The 20,669-nt window shown below is 42.1% G+C and overlaps 1 protein-coding gene across 3 annotated transcripts in view; it reads left to right on the top strand.

The window, feature by feature from the left end:
• adgrb3 (adhesion G protein-coupled receptor B3) overlaps window positions 1-20,669 on the top strand; it is a 278,549-nt gene that overhangs the window by 161,018 nt on the left and 96,862 nt on the right. For all 3 annotated transcript variants that reach the window (XM_072670789.1, XM_072670790.1, XM_072670791.1), the window contains 2 exons: window positions 1,365-1,433; window positions 11,107-11,215. In XM_072670789.1, coding sequence (XP_072526890.1) covers window positions 1,365-1,433; window positions 11,107-11,215 — 178 coding nt within the window. The remainder of the gene's footprint in view (window positions 1-1,364; window positions 1,434-11,106; window positions 11,216-20,669) is intronic.

The following is a 20,669-nucleotide window of genomic DNA, read 5'->3' as shown; positions in this document are numbered from 1 at the left end:
CAGTCAAGAGGTTTCGGAGCAAATGCTCTAGCAAAGCAGTGCAACTTATAAATTACTATATATATATATATATATATATATATATCAGGTGTGGGCTAAAGGGATATAAAGCCCCCCAGCAGTAGAGCAGTGGAACTGTGTTCTCTGGAATGATGGATGGTGCTCCATCTGAAACTTTCAGGATGACTTGGGTAGTTTGGGGATGATGACCTCATCCTGACCTCAGCTGTGCTCTTGTTGCTGAATGCAATCAAATCCTCACAGCAAGGTTCCAAAAATGTAGTAGAAAGTCTTCCCTGAACAGTAGAGACAGTTACTTATAGTTACTCAGTTCAATTTATTAGTGCACTCTAAATATTTATGCAAATTGAAATATATATTATTCTATATGTCATATGTATATATATAGATAGATAGATAGATGTAGATATATAGATATATATTATATATATGCCAGGAGTGGGCTAGTGGGATATAAAGCCCCCAGCAGTGGAGCAGTGAGACTGTGTTCTTTGGAATGATGGATGATGCTACATCCATTACATTTTGGATGAGTTGGGGGGGGGGTTGAATTCATAATGAGGCAGGGTGATGATCCACCTACATCCTGACCTTACAGGGGAATGTTCCATAAACTAGTAGAAAGCCGTCTTCCCTGGACAGTAGAGTCTGTTACTCCAACAAAAGCAGGATTAACTCTTAATTTCAGAAGAAACAATGAATAAACTGGTGTCCCAATACTTTTGTCAATATATATATTACTTTAAATTAAGTGAACTACTGGTTGCTGTGCAGTATTTACAGTATTTACCATGGACTGTTCTGTTCACAGGCTTCCTTTAAGTGATCAATAGTTGAGTAATTGACTAGAAGCCTATATACACTATACCACACCTACACAAGCCCTTCTGGACAACCTGTCGAAATGTCCTAACGCTGTATTTTCATTAACACTAGTTTATGGAGTTTTCTAAAAGCCAGATAAACATCTGTGTAGGTTGACCACTCACTGTATCTCTGTTTATTGTACAATGGCTCAGTGTTTCACATGTACTGAGACTCGGAAAGTGTGTGACACCGTGCTGTCGTTTATTACTATAAGCATGTCATCATGTCGCCCACCTATGTGTCTCCTTTTCCCTATAACAAGACGTCTTACAGCTGTACGGTTGTGTGTTATTAATGACCGCACAAATCCTCTCTGATGTCTCCCTTAATGTCTAAACAGCGCCAACCGGGGACGGCCAGTTATATCTAACAGCAATAAAAATTTCCTATCGATTTTCTCCCAGCGTCTTCCACCGGTCCGGTCCTAATGACAGAGGACTCACTTTGATTTCCCCCCCTCTCCCTCCCTTGTACAGAACTTCTTCCAGATCATCAGTAATCTGCTGGAGGAAGAGAATCGAGAGAAATGGGAAGACGCCCAGCAGGTGAGCACCGTGCCGGACTCCTTCACCATTTTAAAAGCTGGTATCTGTCTGCCTTATCTGTAGTGTGTGTTGGATTGTCACGGATGGACAATTTTCCATGTACCTTTTCTTGAAGAGAAAATGCACAGTAGTTACAGTTGAACTTACAATAGAGGCCAGTTGGCACCTCCTGAATGACCTGCCCATTGGCTACTGAGTGCATCCCAGGATGTGGTGCTCTTAAAGTCACTACAACATATGGTTAATATTATAAATTGGAAAAATCACTGTGTAACTGACTCATTATATGTGATAGATTAACCATAGATATATAATATATATATATATATATATATATATATATATATATATATATATATATATGAAATATGAGTAGACTCTTAAAAAATAACAAATCGTGCATGTTTAGTTTCTTAACATTGTAATGAACTTCTTTTACAGCATTATTTCTTCCACAATTAGAAAAAAAATCTAAATATTGCTGAATATTTCTGTTATTTCTCTCCCTCAGTCCCTCATTTAACCCTGTAACACTCTCACCCCCCACGTAAAAATAATGTAATATTTATATATAATATAATAATAATTTAATTTAATAAAAGAAAAAGTTAATGTTCATCCTAACTTTGATCCTTTTGACTTAATTTTTTTAAGGATGTGACATCATCAAAGACTCTTTGACCACATGGTTTGAATAGATTATCTTCCCTCTGCTCTAAATATTAAAACCTCTATATTTCCCAGATTGTCGAGCTTGGCGTGTCTTTATGTTCCAACGTAAAAGTCTTAGTTAGCAAACATGTATTGAAAAATATTTGGCGTAGTGTTTGCTAGCATAGAAAGGCATTAGCCATTTTAACCCTAAACTTTCAACCCTGTCAAACTCAACCCCATAATCTTTTTTTATGTGATGGGGCTGAATGACCGTTACGGAGTTGAATGGCTGTTACTGTTTTTAAATCTGACAGGGTTGAAGGTTTGCTGCAGAGTTGGAAGGTTTTGTCACTGTTTTTGAATGTGACAGGGTTGAATGTGAATGGCTGTTACGGAGTTGAATGACGTTGCATGTTACTGTTATGAAATCTGACCAATACATGGTTGTTATGGAGTTGAATTACTGTTACTATTACTTATTATGAGAATTACATGGTTTATATGGAGTTGAATGATTTTTGCCCGTTACTATCATAAAATCTGACCAAATTATGGTTGTTACGGAGTTGAATGACTGACTGTTACTGTCATTAAATATGAGAATTACATGGTTGTTACAGAGTTGTATGACTGTTGCCTGTTACTGTCATTAAATCTGACAGGGTTGAATCATTGTTACGGATTTAAATGGCTTATACTTGTCACTGTTTTCGAATGTGACAGGATTGAATGGTTGTTACAGAGTTGAATGACTGTTATCTGTTACTATCATAAAATCTAGCCAAATTATGGCTGTTACAGAGTTGAATGACTGACTGTTACTATTATTAAATATGAGAATTACATGGTTGTTAGGGAGTTGAAGGACTTACTATTATTAATTATGAGAATGACATGGTTGTTACGGAGTTGAATGACTGTTACTATTATTAAATATGAGAATGACATGGTTGTTATGGAGTTGAAGGACTGTTACTATTATTAAATATGAGAATTACATGGTTGTTATGGAGTTGAAGGACTTACTATTATTAAATATGAGAATTACATGGTTGTTACAGAGTTGAATGACTGTTACTATGATTAAATATGAGAATTACATGGTTGTTACAGAGTTGAATGACTAACTGTTACTATTATTAAATATGAGAATTACATGGTTGTTACGGAGTTGAATGACTAACTGTTACTATTATTAAATATGAGATTTACATGGTTGTTACGGAGTTGAATGACTAACTGTTACTATTATTAAATATGAGAGTCACATGGTTGTTACGGAGTTGAATGACTGTTACTATTGTTAAATATGATAATTACATGGTTATTACAGGGTTGACTGTTGCCTGTTACCATCATTAAATCTGACAGGGTTGAATCATTGTTACGGATTTAAATGGCTTATACTTGTCACTGTTTTTGAATGTGTCAGGGTTGAATGGCTGTTACGGAGTTGAATGACTGTCACTTTTTCTGAGATTGACCCACTGCTAAAAAATGACTTTTATTGTACGTGTGTTTTTGGACTGTTGCTTGTTACTATTTGTGAATGTGACGGGGTTGTGTGGCTGTCACTTTTCCGTCTGCAGCTTTTCGGTTGTTTTCACAGACTGATTGTAGCCCACAGAGTTTAGCGAGAGGGATGTCTGTGTAGCCCTTTAACGCAGATGCAATTTGACCCTCTGCAGTAAGCAACCCTTATCGATCGCCTGCCTTAACAACACATGCGATTTCCATCATGCGTGCCACAAGCTCATCCACACGCTTTACCGTGCAGCCCGCCACACCCGACATGCTTCATTATAGTCGGATCACAAAAGGGCATGCTGCCTGTCTGCTGTGTCTCTGTGCACTCCACTGTGCACTCCAATGACTTGTGCAAGCAAAAAGCAGCTCCGGGCAAATCGATTGCCATCAGCGGCGAGGCGACTGTAGGTAATAGCTGGGTCAAACAGAGAGAGCCTGTCTGGACAGGCAGCGCTGCGTCACACGCTCCTCTCTCCAGTCGGACACAGAGCCGCTCGGCCATGCTGATTCGGTGGGATTATGTAGGCAGCCGCTGCAGTGTCCACTAGATCCACATGGTGGCAGCAGCAGTGGCAGCAGCACATGTCCAGTCCAGACGCTCTGTGCTCTGTGCCATTGATGACGCCATGTCTCTCTCTCTCTCTCTCTCTCTCTCTCTAGCTCTGCCTTTTCCTATGACAAGGATTTGAATACTGCCAGGCTCTGTTTGTACATCAGAACAGGCCAAACAAAATCTGAGTATATTATCACAGTATTTAAGCAAGATGTACCCCCCCCCACACACACACACACACACACTATTTCCCCTCCCTCTTTATGTCTGAACTGCTAATACCTCTTAGACATTACTTACTGTAGACAGCAGTCATGTTAGCTGCCAGTCAGACATAAGCAGCTTTATGGGAAAAACGATCTCGCCAGTACATCGGAGGGCCTCAGCGCTACAGCTCTCGGCTCTAATAGATGCCTGGCGGTCCTGAAGGTTTCCGTCATTCAATCATTTGGGTGATTCTTCATTCGGGGGCTTGTTTTACCATTAAAAATGACTCGCCGTTATGCTGAACAGCAGAGAAAACCCCCTAAATGATCATTTTAGCTTCAAATTTTATTACTTTTCTTGGCTTGACCCTGACATAACACATTCACTACCAGGTACATACACCAATCAGCCATAACATTAGAACCACATGCCTAATATTAAGCATTTCCCCTTTTTTGCTATCAAAACAGATCTGAGTACTTAAGGCATGGGCTTCACAAGACCTCCACTGAGACGTTAGCCGCAGATCATTTCAGTCCTCTAGGTTTTGACACAGGGCCTCCATGGTTAGGCGTTAGGTGCCCATTAACTTGGTTTTGGTAGATACTGACCATTGCATAACGGGATTTGCCTTATAGCCATAAATGTATATATATATATATATATATATATATATATATATATATATATATATATATATATATATATGTGTATATACCACACCATGTGGGAGGCCAGGGTTCGATTCCTGGTCTGGGTGACTATGCTGGCATACACTAATAAGAGCTCTTGGGCAAGACTCCTAACACTACATTGACCCTCCTCTGTAATATAGGTAACCTTGTAAGTCGCTCTGGATAAGAGCATCTGCTAAATGCTGTAAATGTAAATGTATATATATATATATTGGAGCAGAAAAAGTTGGGGACACGACCAAAATAGCAAAGTATTGATGTTTAAACATTTAAATAGAAAAAAATATATATGATTTTGGTGTATATTTTTTAGGTGTTGCCATAAATAATATATTAAAAACCTATTACATTTATTTTGTAATGCATTCTTTCTAAACTTAATGAACTCATTTATAATACAATACAAACAAAAATGGCCCTGGGTTTTGGTGCTGGGTCAGAACTCAGGTTAGACGTAATTCAGTTGGTGTTGAAACTCCACACTGTCCTAAAAAAATGAACAGGGTCAATCAATTCCGGTCTCTGACCCTGTCCCTGGTTCATGCTAATCGCTAAAGGACATCTCGGGCCGCTGTGGCTTCAGCCAGCGAGTTATTGCCTTTTAGATGATCAACCTGGCAATGTTGTGGAATCTGAAAATATAGAATCTTCTATATTTTCCTCCATGGCAATTGACTCGTCTATCTCCTGCCCCTCTTTTAAATTGGTTCGGGACTAGCTGGAGGGTTAGCATCCCTTTTCTCTTTCACATAATTGAGTCAGTGTCAGCTTTGCCGGTGCAGTCAGCCTCAGATTGTTGACTCTCACGCCAGACAGACTTCTCTCTAGTGGAGGGGTTTTGTTCTCTCAAGAAAACAAACAGCACTCGTCTGATTCTCTAATTCAAAGCGTAGCAATAAAGGAAGCAGGGAGTTCATTAGTTCACTGGCTTGTTCTAGTCATTAAGAATCGGATTGTTGTGTGGGTACACCCAGCAGGGCCTAATATTAGAACGACTGCTACGTCGCTCTGTAACGTTTGGCAGCAGGGCTTGAAGTGAGTTGTAATTTGTTAAGTTTTAGTTTGGATAATGGGATGGTGAACGAACACTGAGCTTGTTTATTGCTAATAACAGAACTTACTGCAGTCCAAAATCTCTGTTTACAGTTCAAATAAGGCCAATTTGACCTAATGTAGAGTATTCAAGTAGGATATTAGTACTAATATTTACTATAAGCTTACTATTATGCTGTAAGCTATGGATTTTGGTATGAATGTGTCCAGTATGATCAACAGAACTGTAACTATATAATGTAAATGAGGTTATAATGAATCTATAGAAAAATATAGAACATAGAATATATTTTTTTATGGGTATAAAAGATAGTAAAAATTATAATAAATAATAAATTATGGGCATAAAATATAATAATTGAGCCAAAACATTATGACCAATGCCAACTAATATGCTGTTGGTCCTCCACATGCCAACAAAACGCCATGGGACAACTACTGCTATAGCAGTGCCATGGACCCAGTATGTCAGTAATGGAGATCCTTTTAAAGGATGTAAGGTTCTTCACTCTCGCTCATCTCTTCCTATTTCCAAAAGTGGTTCTTCTATGGCATGGCTCAAGAACCCTTTAAAAGCATGCCCAAAACCTCTGAAGATCCTGTAAGTAGAAAGGTGGTTCCACCATGAGCCCAAGCACCCTTTTTTCCATTGCTTCTAGGTCCAGTTCCAGCACTCATGTTTCCATTGGTGCATTTAATGGTGGACAGGGGTCGTCATGGGCACTCTCCATGACTGAGGACTGTCTGTGGATATGCAGCCCTGTTTGTGTGTACTACAGTAGCCTTTCTGTCAGTTCAGACCTCAGCACACTGATGAGCCTTGGATCCAGCACTTTTGGGATGAGTTGTAGAACGCTCACTAATGCTTTTGTCGCTGAATGCTATGAAATCATCACAGCAACGCTCCTCTCATATCAACTAGCCTTCATCCCTGGACAGTAGAGACAGTTACTCCAACAGAGGCAGGATAAGCTGTTTTTTTTTTGTGAGTAGGTGTCCCAATACTTTTGTCCATTCCTGAGTGTATGAGAAATGATTTGAAGGGATTGAGCGGTAGGCCGCTCTCTATATCCTCTGTTACTGGTACCTACAGATGAGTCAGGGTCTGAGAGCTGAGCTAGCCGCACTCTCTCTGCCTCTTTAATGGTTGTGTGTCTCAGCCATTTCCCCCCGCTACGCCCTCCTGCCTGCATACATCACTAGCCTCGTTGCCATGGAGAGAGAGAGGAAGAGAGAGAGAGAGAGAGAGAGAAAGAGAGAGAGAGAGAGAAAGAGAGAGAGAGAGAGAGAGAGATATGAGCCGATACCGCTCAAGAGGGTCCAGCCTGGCCGCAGGGGAGGACGGGCCCGGCACACACCATCCTCTCTGACCCTGGTGTGTGTGACAGCTCTAGCCCATGCCTGGGACCCGCCAGCAGCATTATTGGATATTTGACTCAGTTGTGGTCCAGCTCCTTACTGTGGGTGTTAATTATCAAATGTCACTCAGTGCAATTTTTCTGTCTGTATTTACCCCCCCTCCTCCTTTTCAGACGCCCAGTGGCACGGAGTTCACTGAGCTTGTGGCTGGGTGACTGGGTTTGCGTGCCATGCGAGTGAATAAGGGTTTTTAATCTGTTGAGGACAGATCTGATTCGCTAACTCTGGGAAGTTGTGCTGTGGGTCCTTTGCTGGATGTTGTTTTCATGTGCATTTTTTATGTTTTTTTGGTAGAGCTGCATGAGACCTCTCTCCAGAATCTGCATAATGCATAATGCTGCATTGTCTAATACACTATAGAGACAAAAGTATTGGGACACCTGCTCATTCATTGCTTCTTCTGAATTCAAGGGCATTAAAAAGAGCTGATGCTGCTTTTGTTGGAGTATCTGTCTCTACTGTCCAGAGAAGAAGACTTTCTACTAGATTTCAGGGGCATTGCTGTGCTGTGAGGATTTGATAGCATTCACCCCACCTCACCCCACCCCACCTTTGATTGATTACCACCCTAACTTCCCAACTCATCCCAAAAGTGCTGGATGGAGCTCCACCACCATCCATCATTCCAGAGAATACAGCTCTTCCACTGCCCCAAAGCTCAATGTTTCTGGGGGGCTTTATACCCCTCTAGCCCACGCCTGGCATTAGACATGGTGCCAACCTTTCCGAGTTACCAGCCCATATATATATAGACAAAAGCTTGAACAGCGTCTGGCCTTGCATGTGCCGTCGTCCCCCCTGTCCGGCGCCCGTTACCTCTCTGCTTCTCTGCTTTGGCAGGGTGGGCTACGGGTAGGCAGTGGCGTTGCACCAGGACCTCTTATCCGACCTGGCACGCAGCTACTAAATTCTGTGGTGAAGCGGAGAGGCAACGGACACCAAATTTGGAGAGACGCTAATGCTTGATCATTAGCTCGCCAGGTTTAGTTTTAGCTTTAGCTCTCTAGGTTACTCAGATTTGAAGATGGAGCCACGTTAGCCTTGTGATTGGTCAGGACCCACTTTTAGTACCGCCAATTCCACATGAAGGTCTTTAGGTTGCTCAGATTTGAAGATGGAGCCACAATAGCCTTGTGATTGGTCAGGACCCACTTTTAGTACCGCCCATTCCACATGAAGGTCTTTAGGTTGCTCAGATTTGAAGATGGAGCCACGTTAGCCTTGTGATTGGTCAGGACCCACTTTTAGTACCGCCCATTCCACATGAGGGCCTCTAGGTTGCTCAGATTTGAAGATGGAGCCATGTTAGCCTTGTGATTGGTCAGGACCCACTTTTAGTACCGCCCATTCCACATGAGGGCCTCTAGGTTGCTCAGATTTGAAGATGGAGCCACAATAGCCTTGTGATTGGTCAGGACCCACTTTTAGTACCGCCCATTCCACATGAGGGCCTCTAGGTTGCTCAGATTTGAAGATGGAGCCACGTTAGCCTTGTGATTGGTCAGGACCCACTTTTAGTACCGCCCATTCCACATGAGGGCCTCTAGGTTGCTCAGATTTGAAGATGGAGCCACGTTAGCCTTGTGATTGGTCAGGACCCACTTTTAGTACCGCCCATTCCACATGAAGATCTCTAGGTTGCTCAGATGTGAAGATGGAGCCACGTTAGCCTTGTGATTGGTCAGGACCCACTTTTAGTACCGCCCATTCCACAGGAAGATCTCTAGGTTGCTCAGATTTGAAGATGGAGCCACGTTAGCCTTGTGATTGGTCAGGACCCACTTTTAGTACCGCCCATTCCACATGAGGGCCTCTAGGTTGCTCAGATTTGAAGATGGAGCCACTTTAGCCTTGTGATTGGTCAGGACCCACTGACCCATGAAGAGGAGAGCAACACTGGTGAAACACAGCAGGCATTTATTTTTAAGACTTTGGGAAGATTTGACTGAGACATTTGACTTTAATTAAATAACCAAATACCGAAATCGTCCAGACCCATCCCTAGCTTGCCCTGCCACCATTGGTCCCGAGCCAAAACTAGAGCCTAGACTAGAATGTGTGCCTGATGAAGGTGGATTGAGCCATCCCTCCCTGCCAGTTTTCGCTCTATCTCCAAGGATCTTGGAGGCATTTCAGAGCGATGGCAGACGTAGATAGTGGGACCCAATCACCTGAAGCTCAATGATTGGATTAGCCAGACTGGCCTGGTATTGACTGAGGAGAGGACAGGTGCAGTGACAGGCCTTTGGCTGCAGCCGAGAGGGATTTGTGTGTGGGGGGTGGGCTCGAGGAGGGGGGCTGGTTGACCCAGGCCTGAATGGCTCTGCCGCATTTGCTCTGACACTGATGGCCAGTCCCAAAGGATGGCCACGGTGCCCTGCGCAATCACTCTTCAATATGGGCCTGTCTGCTTGAAGGCTTGAAGAGTCGCAGCAGCACACAGAGATTGGCTGCAGGGCTCGCTAGCCCAGAAAAAGGATTTCATAACTCCAAAGGGTTGTTTGATGTGCAAAGAAGAACAGGGGATATGTGAAATGTATGAAAGCTCGGGATGGATTTGGACAGGGAGAACTTATCAACACTGTGAGGCAGTGATTTACAGGGTTGGGTCTAAAAGCTAACACGTTGGATTCTTGGTGTGTTTCTACACGAACACCTTCGTATTCAATCAGATTACTTGGAAACTGGACGCTGGCAACCAGGTCAAGTTTAGACTAGTGTACAATAGAATAAGCAGGTATAATTAGCAAGCTGGCGGATGAAATCAGCTGATTTAGAGATATTTGAGAGGAACACTTTTTGGACAAAAGTATTGGGACACCTGTTCATTGATTGTTTCTCTTGAAACCAAGGATGTTAAAATCTAGCATATCTTGCCGCTGTCGCTGCTGTCCAGGGAAGAAAGCATTCTGCTAGATTTTAGAGGAATGTTGCTGTGAGGATCTGATTGCATTCAGCAACAGGAGAGCTTGTGAGGTTAGGATGTTGGATGATCACCGCCCCAGTGCATCAAAAGTGCCACTCAAAAGTTTGGGCACACCTGGGTGAATGTGTGCGGATCCAAATGCTAGGGTGACCATATGTTTTGGGACACTGGAGATGCACGGTAACCACCGTAGTTAGGATGCCGTGGCGGGGGGGGGGGGGGTGTTCAAGTAGGCCTAAGTTGTATGCTGAGCTGGACTGGTGCTATCCATACAGACATCCAACCACTTTAGATGGAGGTGAAGGGCCCATTCTACCGATCCAGATAGAGCAACAGCTAGTTAAGTTCAGCCATGCATCACCAGGGGTCAGACCTGCGACCTCCCACAGATAGCGCCAGTGCTTGAATGACTGCACCACCCTAAATAAGACCTGATGGCATCTGACGTTGCCAAAGACATATTTGTAACTCCCACTAAATCCGAAACCAAATGTCTCAATTAAAGCAAAAAAAAGCGCCAGATAATGTCCACATACTTTTGGAGCTCATTTTGAAGTTCACCAGTGTGACTGTTCTGGATCTACATCCAAAAAGCCTTGCTCATGTATTCTCTCTCTCTGCTTCCTCTCTGCCTTTCAGATCTACCCAGGATCGGTGGAGCTGATGCAGGTCATTGAGGAGTTCATTCACATTGTTGGTCTGGGCATGAAGGATTTCCACAACGCCTATCTGATGACAGGAAACCTGGGTAAGACCTTGAAGAGCTTCCAGGCTCATTTATTCAACTAATCAATCTTAGAAGTGATGGTTCAGCCAAAAGTCAAAGCCAAGTTCAGTGTCTGGGGTTTTTCACGTTTTTCAGTTTTGCGATGGAGCTACAAGGCTGATGTAGCTGTAGAGTAATGGAAGTTAGGAATAAGCAAGTAATAGACTCCTTACTAATAGGTAAAAAACATGGCATATAGCCAAAACAGTGGCTGTACTCAATTCAGTTCAATTTCAATTTATTAATACAGGCTTTTCACAATGAATAATGTCAGAAAGCATCTTTGCAGAGATCCGGGTCCGAGCCTCTTTGGCAACAGTGGCAAGGAAGAAACCTTGAGAGGAACCTAGACTTAAAAGGAGAACCTGTCCTACTCTGGTCGACCACAATAATAAGCAAAACAGGAATAATAAGCAAAATGATGACCAGAAAATGGTCATCGTGAGCCCCCCAGAGCAGGACAGCAGGCTGCAGGGTGGAGGAGAGCCGGGTCTGGCGGTATCGGGATGGAACAGTTGGAACTGGGCATCTCAAAACATGGGAAAACAGAAGGGAGGGGATGGGGTTAGGAGGAGTGAAGAGCTTGATGCAACCTATTGGCACCATGCTGCCTAATTCCTGGTATGGGCAGGAGGGGTATAAAGCCCCCCAGCATTGAGCTCTGGGGCACAGGGAGAACTGTGTTATCTCTGGAATGATGGATGGTGGTGCTCCATCCAATACGTTTGGGATGAGTTGGGGAGTTGGGGATGATGAGGTGGAGTGGTGCTCATCCAACATCCTGACCTCACTAACTAGCCATTGTTGCTGAATGCAGTCAAATCCTCACAGCAGTGCTCCAAAGATCCAAAATCCAGTAGAAAGTCTTCTTCTCTGGACAGTAGAGACAGTTACTCCAACAAAATCAGGATTGACTCTCTTAATACCCTTGATTTCAGAAGAAACAGAGATTGAGCTGCCATCCCAATACTTTTGGCCATGTATTGTAATGCGAATCTGGCAGATGTTCTTTACATTGTGTTGAAATTTTATGATAAATGGACCAATAGAAATCCTCCAACTTTAGCCAGAATAAAATATTTTCACATTGACTTCCATTGAAAGTTAAGAAGGTTTTTTCCTTCTCCTGTAAAGTTGCCTTTTTTTGGATGTTTTTTGCTTGACAGTGATGATTTCCATTTAATTAAGCAAATAGTTAGCAAAACAGTCATTATGCTTTAGAATGTGTCTCTGTAGAGGGGTGCCAAAACCTTTGCACAAGACACTTCAGGTAAACCACACCACGCAATCATCAACATTTGGTTGGGAAACTAGAAATAAGGAATTATTACCCTGGCTAGCTTAACCCCTGCGCCTGTGATGATTCGCTCAGTTGGGCTGCCCCTTAGCAACGCGGAAAGTCAATTCTGTTTACCGTCAGTAATGGAAGATAAATGGTGCATGGAGGGAGAGGAGGAGCCAAACAACAGCCAGTCGATAATGTTAATTAAAATCAAGCTTTTTCCACTTAGTCGGCTAAATTCTTATGACAACACCCTCGGCTGATTTCAGAGAGAGTGTTCAGAGCGGGGAGGTTAGCTCGACTCCGGTTGCTCAGGCTGCAGTGCTAAAGTGATTTCTCTTATTATCTCTCTGCTGCATCCGGCTGTTCAATTCTCCATCCCAGCCCTGGTAGAAAATGCTCTGTAGGTCCAGCTATTGCAGACTTACTCGCTCAGTTATTCATAAAATGATCCACACGTAGGATAAAAGGTCCATTAAAAATAGATTACAGTCCAGCTATACGAATACAGGGGATATATAGGCTACTAGTAGTAGGTAGAACCTCGGTTCTTCTCCACATGGATTCCACAAGATGTTGAGAACGTTCCTTTGGGATTCTGGAAGGTGACTGGGAAGACCACCTCATGCTGGAAGTAGCCGTTAGAAGATGGTATACTGTGGGCATGAAGGGGATGCACGTGGTCAGCAACGGTACTCAGATAGACTATATGTCCAAATGTTTGTGGACACTCCATCTTCTGATGATATGCAAATGGACACTCGCACAGCTTGTAGAGAAGTATTGCCAGTAGATTAAGACTCTCCGGAGCAGATAGAGAACTGTGTTCTCTAGAATGAAAGATGGGGCTTCTTCCAATACTTTTGGGATGAGTTGGGGATGATGAGGTGTAACGCTTTTGTTGCTGAATGCAAAAAATTTAAATTCTCGCAGTAATGCTCCTCCAAAACATAGTAGACAGTCTTCTTCAGGTTAAACCTTTACTTAAAACTTTTGATTTTGGAAGAAACAATAATTGTGGAGGTGTCCAAATACTTTTGTCTATACCAAGTGGTGATTATTTGGTGTTAGTGGGCTCAAAATGTTGAAGATCGAGCTGTTGCGGGATTGGACAAGACGGTAAGTGTCAGTGATGTTTGCATAGATACGGTAGATTGATCATTATTGACCAAATTACCTCCAACCTGTCTAGTGTCCAGTTTATCAACATGGTAAGATGATATTACCAATTTATGTCTACGTTGAGATTAATTACACACTCTAAGCATATATTATGACGATGGCTCCATGGGCTATGGGCTCTAATTCCTCATTAGATTATTCCTCATTAGATTAACCGCATTATTAGCTGGTCAGATTTGATGTTTATATCTGTGGCCCATCTGTGGTCGATGTTTCTGCCATGTTCCTTTTGTCCTTCATATAGAACTAAGCAGACAGACAGTGGTGTAAAATAGCCCTGAGAGTCCCCCCCCCCTTCTGTCATTGCTGTCCCATATCTCCCATATCTAATGACACATAGGCCTATTCTGCAGTCACAATGAATCACACAGAGATGCACACAGAGCTCTGTCAGTTGTAAGATGTGGATTAGTTTGACATCCAGTGTCAGGTCAGGGCTTATTACCTTTCTTTGCTTTTGATCCGTGCCAGAGTGAATAGAGCCGCTTCTGAGAACTGGCCTTTGTGGGACGTCTCTGAGTTCTTAGAAGAAGCTATCTAATAGTTCTGAGTTATTTCTGAATGTAAATAATGGAACATAGTACATGGTCCATTTGGCTGTGGTGGAAAATGACAAAGTAAAGGTGCGTGATTCCATCTTTTTCATAGGTTCTGGTTCTAAAAGTGCCAGTGGTTTATTCAGTTCCTAGTCCAGCTAACTAGCAAACCCTTTCTGAGTGAAAGGTTGGGTGGTAGAGCAGGAAACCACTAACAGGGTTAGGAACCACTGGATTAAACCTTACTACAGCCGGTATCCCTGTATTGGCCATATCTGCATACACTCCTAGGTGGGACAAATGTCCCAGATTACCTTCATAGTAGTGTAGGATGCCCAGATTACCTTGATAGTTGGGCAACATATCCCAGTTTAGATTAATAGAGGATCAAGATGCCCCATTGTACCTTGACAGTAGGTCAAGGTGACTCAGATTTCCTTAACATTGGGCCACAATGCCCCAGATTATGATCATAGTGGGCCTAACTGTCTCAGAGCACCTTAATAATGGGTCAGTATGCCCAATATTGATTTGGTTGTTGGGCAGAATCTGTCAAATTATCATTAAAGTGGCCCAAAATGACTCAGATTACTTTGATAGTGGGTCAGTATGTTCCATATTACTTTAATAGTGGGTCAAGATACCCCAGAATATCATCACAGTGGGCAAGAAATACCCCAGATTACCTTAATAGTGGGTCATTATGCCCCATATTACATTGATAGTGGGTCAGAATACCCCAGATTATCATCATAGTGGGTCAAACTGCCCCGGATTAATAGTAGGTAAAGATGCCCCAGATTAGTTTGATAGTGAGGCAAAAAAAACACCTGATTACCATCATAGTGGGCTAAAGTCCTGTGGATTACCTTAATAGTTGGTCGGTATGCCCCATATTACTTTGATATTACTTTGATAGTGGGTCAGAATACCCCAGATTACCATCATGGTGGGCCAAAATACCCTGGACCCCTTAATCGTGGGTCAGAATACCCCAGATTATCATCATAGTGGGCCAGAATACCCTGGCCCCTTTGATAGTGGGTCAGAATACCCCAGATTATCATCATAGTGGGCCAGAATACCCTGGCCCCTTTAATAGTGGGTCAGAATACCCCAGATTATCATCATAATGGGCCAAACTGCCCCGAATTACCTTAATGTTGGGTAAAGATGCTCCGATTAGTTTGATAGTGGGGCAAGATACCCCCAATTATCATCATATTGGGCCCTGTATTACTTTGATAGTGGGTCAAGAAGTATCAGGTAATCTTTGTAGTGGGGAAAGATGTCTCAGAATGCCTTGATAGTGGGGTACAATTACCCAGATTTTCTTGATAATGGGTCAAAATGTTACATATTACGTAGCTTTTGGGTCAAGATGCCCCAGATTATCTTGATAGTGGGTCAAGATGCCCCAGATTATCATGATAGTGGGTCAAGAGGCCCCAGATTACTTTGATAATGGGTCGAAATGTCACATATTACTGATAGTGGGTACAAAATGCCCCAGATTATCTTGATAGTGGGTCAAAATGTCACATATTATGTAGCTTTTGGGGCAAAATGCCCCAGATATCTTGATAGTGGGACAGTATGCCCCAAATTATCTTGGTAGTGGGTCAGTATGCCCCAGATTATCTTGATAGTGGGTCAGTATGCCCCAGATTATCTTCATAGTGGGTCAGTATGCCCCAGATTATCTTGATAGTGGGTTAAGAGGCCCCAGATTACTTTGATAATGGGTCAAAATGTCATGTTACTTGTATTTTTGGGGAAAATGCCCCAGATTATCTTGATAATGGGTCGAAATGTCACATATTACTGATAGTGGGTACAAAATGCCCCAGATTATCTTGATAGTGGGTCAAAATGTCACATATTATGTAGCTTTTGGGGCAAAATGCCCCAGATATCTTGATAGTGGGACAGTATGCCCCAAATTATCTTGGTAGTGGGTCAGTATGCCCCAGATTATCTTGATAGTGGGTCAGTATGCCCCAGATTATCTTCATAGTGGGTCAGTATGCCCCAGATTATCTTGATAGTGGGTTAAGAGGACCCAGATTACTTTGATAATGGGTCAAAATGTCACATGTTACTTGTATTTTTGGGGAAAATGCCCAAGATTATCATGATAGTGGGTCAAAATGCCTCAGTTTATCTTTATGGTGGGACATGGGACCCCAGATTCCCTTGATAGTGGGTCAATATGTCATTTTATAAAATGGTCATTTACCTTTAAAACAAATGGGTTTCCAGTGTATTTTGGCTGTATACTGGTCAGTGCTCCATATAGAGGGTCGTAGTGTACATATAGAGTACATATATTTCCCCTGTCCTCCCATACTCTTTACTTCAGCTCAAGAACAAGTTTAGAGGCAGGGACCGGAGTGTGTACGTTGTCCACAACTGCCATTTAATATAGGAAGAACAGCTGTAGGAACATACAGACGGCCGTTAGCTGGTGATTTTCCTGAAGGATGCTTTCAGCTCTTCCAATCACAGTGCAAGATTTGGACTCATCAAGCCTCCGTTAGTTAAACGGCAGCAGGTGATGGAAGAAGGAGAGACTTGTTAAAAGCTGCAGAGAGGTTGCCACAGCACGCAGTAATGATTCCACCGAATCCATTTGGGATGAAGGTAGAAGAAAAAAATATATACAGAGAACGCTTCAGTGCTTTTGCACTGCTCATAACTCTTCTCCAGGGGAGCAATTTGGCAAAGAAATTGCACTCTTTTACATTCTGCCCTATTGTGCAATCAATGACTTATCGTTATCCATGGCTTATTGAAGAAAAAAAGATATACATGAATTAATTTCCACTTCCTTGCAAATAAATTGTTTTTGCTTACAGATTACTGGTGTAGTGAAAATAAATGGAATATCCGCATTGGCTTGAGGTGCGAGGGAGGAAAATGGGTTTCTCACTGGAATGCCTTTCAGTATGATAATGCAGGAATTTAATTTATAGCTGATTTCAGACTTCATAGCAATTTATGGCCGTGTGCCATCATTTGCCTGTAGTACTGCTCTTTGTGTTGAGTGATAGTGTGTTGAGGTAGGAAAAAGAAGCATTTGTGATAGTAGACACAGAGCTATTTTTTCAGTCTCACAGTAATTTCTATGGTGTTGTTAAGTGGTTGCTAGGGTGTTGCTAGATGGCTGCTATCCTGTTGCTACATGGGTGCTATAGTGTTGTAAGCTGTCTGCTGTTGCTTAGTGGTTGCTAAAATGTTACTGTGATATGCCAGATGGTTTCTAGGTGGTTAATATGGTGTTGCTAGGTGATTGTGATAATATTCCAGATGGTTGCTTTGGTGTTGCTTTGGTGTTGCTAAATGGGTTCTATTGAGTTTTGCAAGAGGGCTGGTGTTGCGTAGTTATTATGGTACCCCAGATGGTTTCTGTGGTGGTGTCAAGTGGTTGCTAGGGTGTTGCTAGATGGTTGCTATGCTGTTGCTTAGTGGTTGCTAAAGTGTTACTGTGATGTGCCAGATGGTTCCTATAGCGTTGCAAGGTGGTTGCTATGGTGTTGCTAAGTGATTGCTATATTGTTACAAGGTAGTGTTGCTAGGTGATTGCTATAATATTCCAGGTTGTGCTATGATATTCTAGGTGGTTGCTTTGGTGTTGCTAAGTGGTTGGTAGATGGGTTCTATAGTTTTACAAGAGGGCTGGTGTTGCTTAGTGTTGCGTTGTGGTTGCTAGGGTGTTACTGGGTGATTGCTATATTGTTACAAGGTAGTGTTTCCAGGCGATTGCTATAATATTCCAGGTGGTTGCTTTGGAGTTGCTTAGTGATTGCTGGAAAGGATGCTATAGTGGTTGCTAGGGTATTACTGTGGTATCCCAAGTGGTTGCTGTTGGGCGTTAATAGTATGTTTGTATCATTGTGATGTGAGAAGGGTGCACAAACTTTTCCACCCCCATTCATTCCTATGGGAAACCATTCATCCATTAGAACGACCTGCTCTGGTTAAGGCATAGCTCATCAAGCAGTCATGTAAAATTGAATGAAATGATTTATGACTTATGACACATGTCATAGGAGCACCTCGACGGAATATGTCCCATTTGAGCATATATTAAAAAATTCAAAGCAGCCTTATTGATTTAGTATAGATCTCAGCTACATCAACATTCTCATCATATTCCTCAGGCTAAATAACCTTCCCTCACAGTTAGCATCTGCTCCCTTTGATTAAAAGGACAAAAAACGACGGCGCCGCTCTAGCCAAGTGGAAATCATCTGGCTCTGTAAGATATTGCTGCATCATTTCTGCCCTGATTTATGATGCCCCTTTGATACAGCAATAAAGAGCCTCTGTCACCAGGCCGCTCGCTCCGGTCCTCCCAGCTTTAGTCAAATAACTTTGATTGCTTGAGCTGCATTTCTGCGGCTAATGCCTCCACGTGGCAGTACGGCACGTTCACCGGCGAACTGTCAGATGACATTTAAGAGTCATTTAGGAGCAGAGATGAGAGGAATAGAGGCTAGGTACTTTGCAGTCTTATCACATTGTCCTTTAGCCCCAAATAAGAAAACACTGGCTTGTTAGTGACCTCCCTGTAGGTCTTCTGGAATGTCCAAATGTTTGTGGACACCCCTTCTAATGCGTGAATGCGTTCAGCTACTTTAAGTTGCACCCATTGCTGGTTGTCTAGCCCTTGTAGAGAGGCACTTCCAATAGAATAGGACTCTTTGGAGCAGATAAACCAACATGAACCTATTGGCACCATGCTGCCTAATGCTAGAGGTGGGCTAGAGGGGTATAAAGCCCCTCCCCCCCCGGCAGCATTGAGCTGTGGAGCAGTGGAATCACTGGAATGATAATGGTGGTGGGGGTGCTCCATCCAGCACTTTTGGGATGAGTAGAGGAGTTGGGGATGATGAGGTGGGGTGGTGGTCATCCAACATCCTGACCGCACTAATGCTACTCTTGTCGCTGAATGCAATCAAATCCTCACAGCATCCTCTCACAGCATCTTTCCTGGACAGTAGAGACAGTTACTCCAACAAAATCCTCTCTGATCCACTTGATTTCAGAAGCAACAGTGAATGAGCAGGTGTCCCAATACTTTTGTCCACACAGGGTATCAACATGCAGATCACTTGCATGACCCGTAACGGATTTGCTCATTTATAGCCCTTTTCAAGCCTGTCACTTTGTTGTGTGATCCAGTGTCTGGACTCGTTAGTCACAGTTAGGAGCAGGTGCCTCTAATGCCTCCAGGGCTGGATCCCTGAGGAGCATAGCCCACCACAGACATGCATGCAGAGCACGGGAGCTCTCTCGTAAATGCTCGGAACATCGTTTTGACAGACTTGTTTTCTACAGTGTCTGACAGTATACAAACCTACAGCATGTATCTGACAGGCTTTGCAAGATGTATGAATGCAAATGGCCTTTTTTCCTGCTGAAGTCTGTATATTGTTATTGCATAGGTGTCGGCCTCTAGAGACAGTGAAGACACCCCCTCCCACGCTCCACATCCCCCAAACTGTATAAGTTCACTGACATCTGTATACAAGATCCCCACAATCCAGTTGGGCAGTTCCAGAATATCCAGTATGAAGTTCTAATCACATTAATGTCCAGAATGATTTTCTCAGAAATTACTATTTAATTACATTAATATCCAGTATGAAGCTCTAATAACATTAATATCTAGTATGAAGCTCTAATATCATTAATATCCAGTATGAAGTTCTAATAACATTAATATCCAGTATGAAGCTCTAATAACATTAATATCCAGTATGAATCTTTAATAACATTAATATTCAGAATGAAGCTCTAATAACAGTAATATCCAGTATGAAGCTTTAATAGCATTAATATCCAGTATGAAGTTCTAATAACATTAATATCCAGTATGAAGTTCTAATAACATTCATATCCAGTATGAAGCTCTAATAACATTAATATCCAGTATGAAGTTCCAATAACATTAATATCTAATAACATTCATATCCAGTATGAAGCTATAATAACATTAATATCCAGAATGAAGTTCTAATAACATTAATATCTAATAACATTAATATCCAGTATGAAGTTCTAATATAATTAATATCCAGAATAAAGCTCTAATAACATTAATATCCAATATGAAGCTTTAATAGCATTAATAAATAATAACATTAATATCCAGTATGAAGTTCTAAGAACATAAATATCCAGTATGAAGCTCTAATTAATATTATTAATATCTGGTATTATTAATATCTGGTATGAAGTTCTAATAACATTAATATCCAGTATGAAGCTCTAATAACATTAATATCCAGTATGAAGTTCTAAAAACATTAATATCCAGTATGAAGTTCTAATAACATTAATATCCAGTATGAAGCTTTAATAACATTAATATTCAGAATGAAGCTCTAATAACAGTAATATCCAGAATGAAGCTTTAATAACATTAATA

Source organism: Salminus brasiliensis, chromosome 24 (genome assembly GCF_030463535.1).
Source record: "Salminus brasiliensis chromosome 24, fSalBra1.hap2, whole genome shotgun sequence".
Classification (NCBI taxonomy): domain Eukaryota; kingdom Metazoa; phylum Chordata; class Actinopteri; order Characiformes; family Bryconidae; genus Salminus; species Salminus brasiliensis.
The sequence above is the reverse complement of the archived record's forward strand: the minus strand, read 5'-3'. Positions and strand labels throughout refer to the sequence as shown.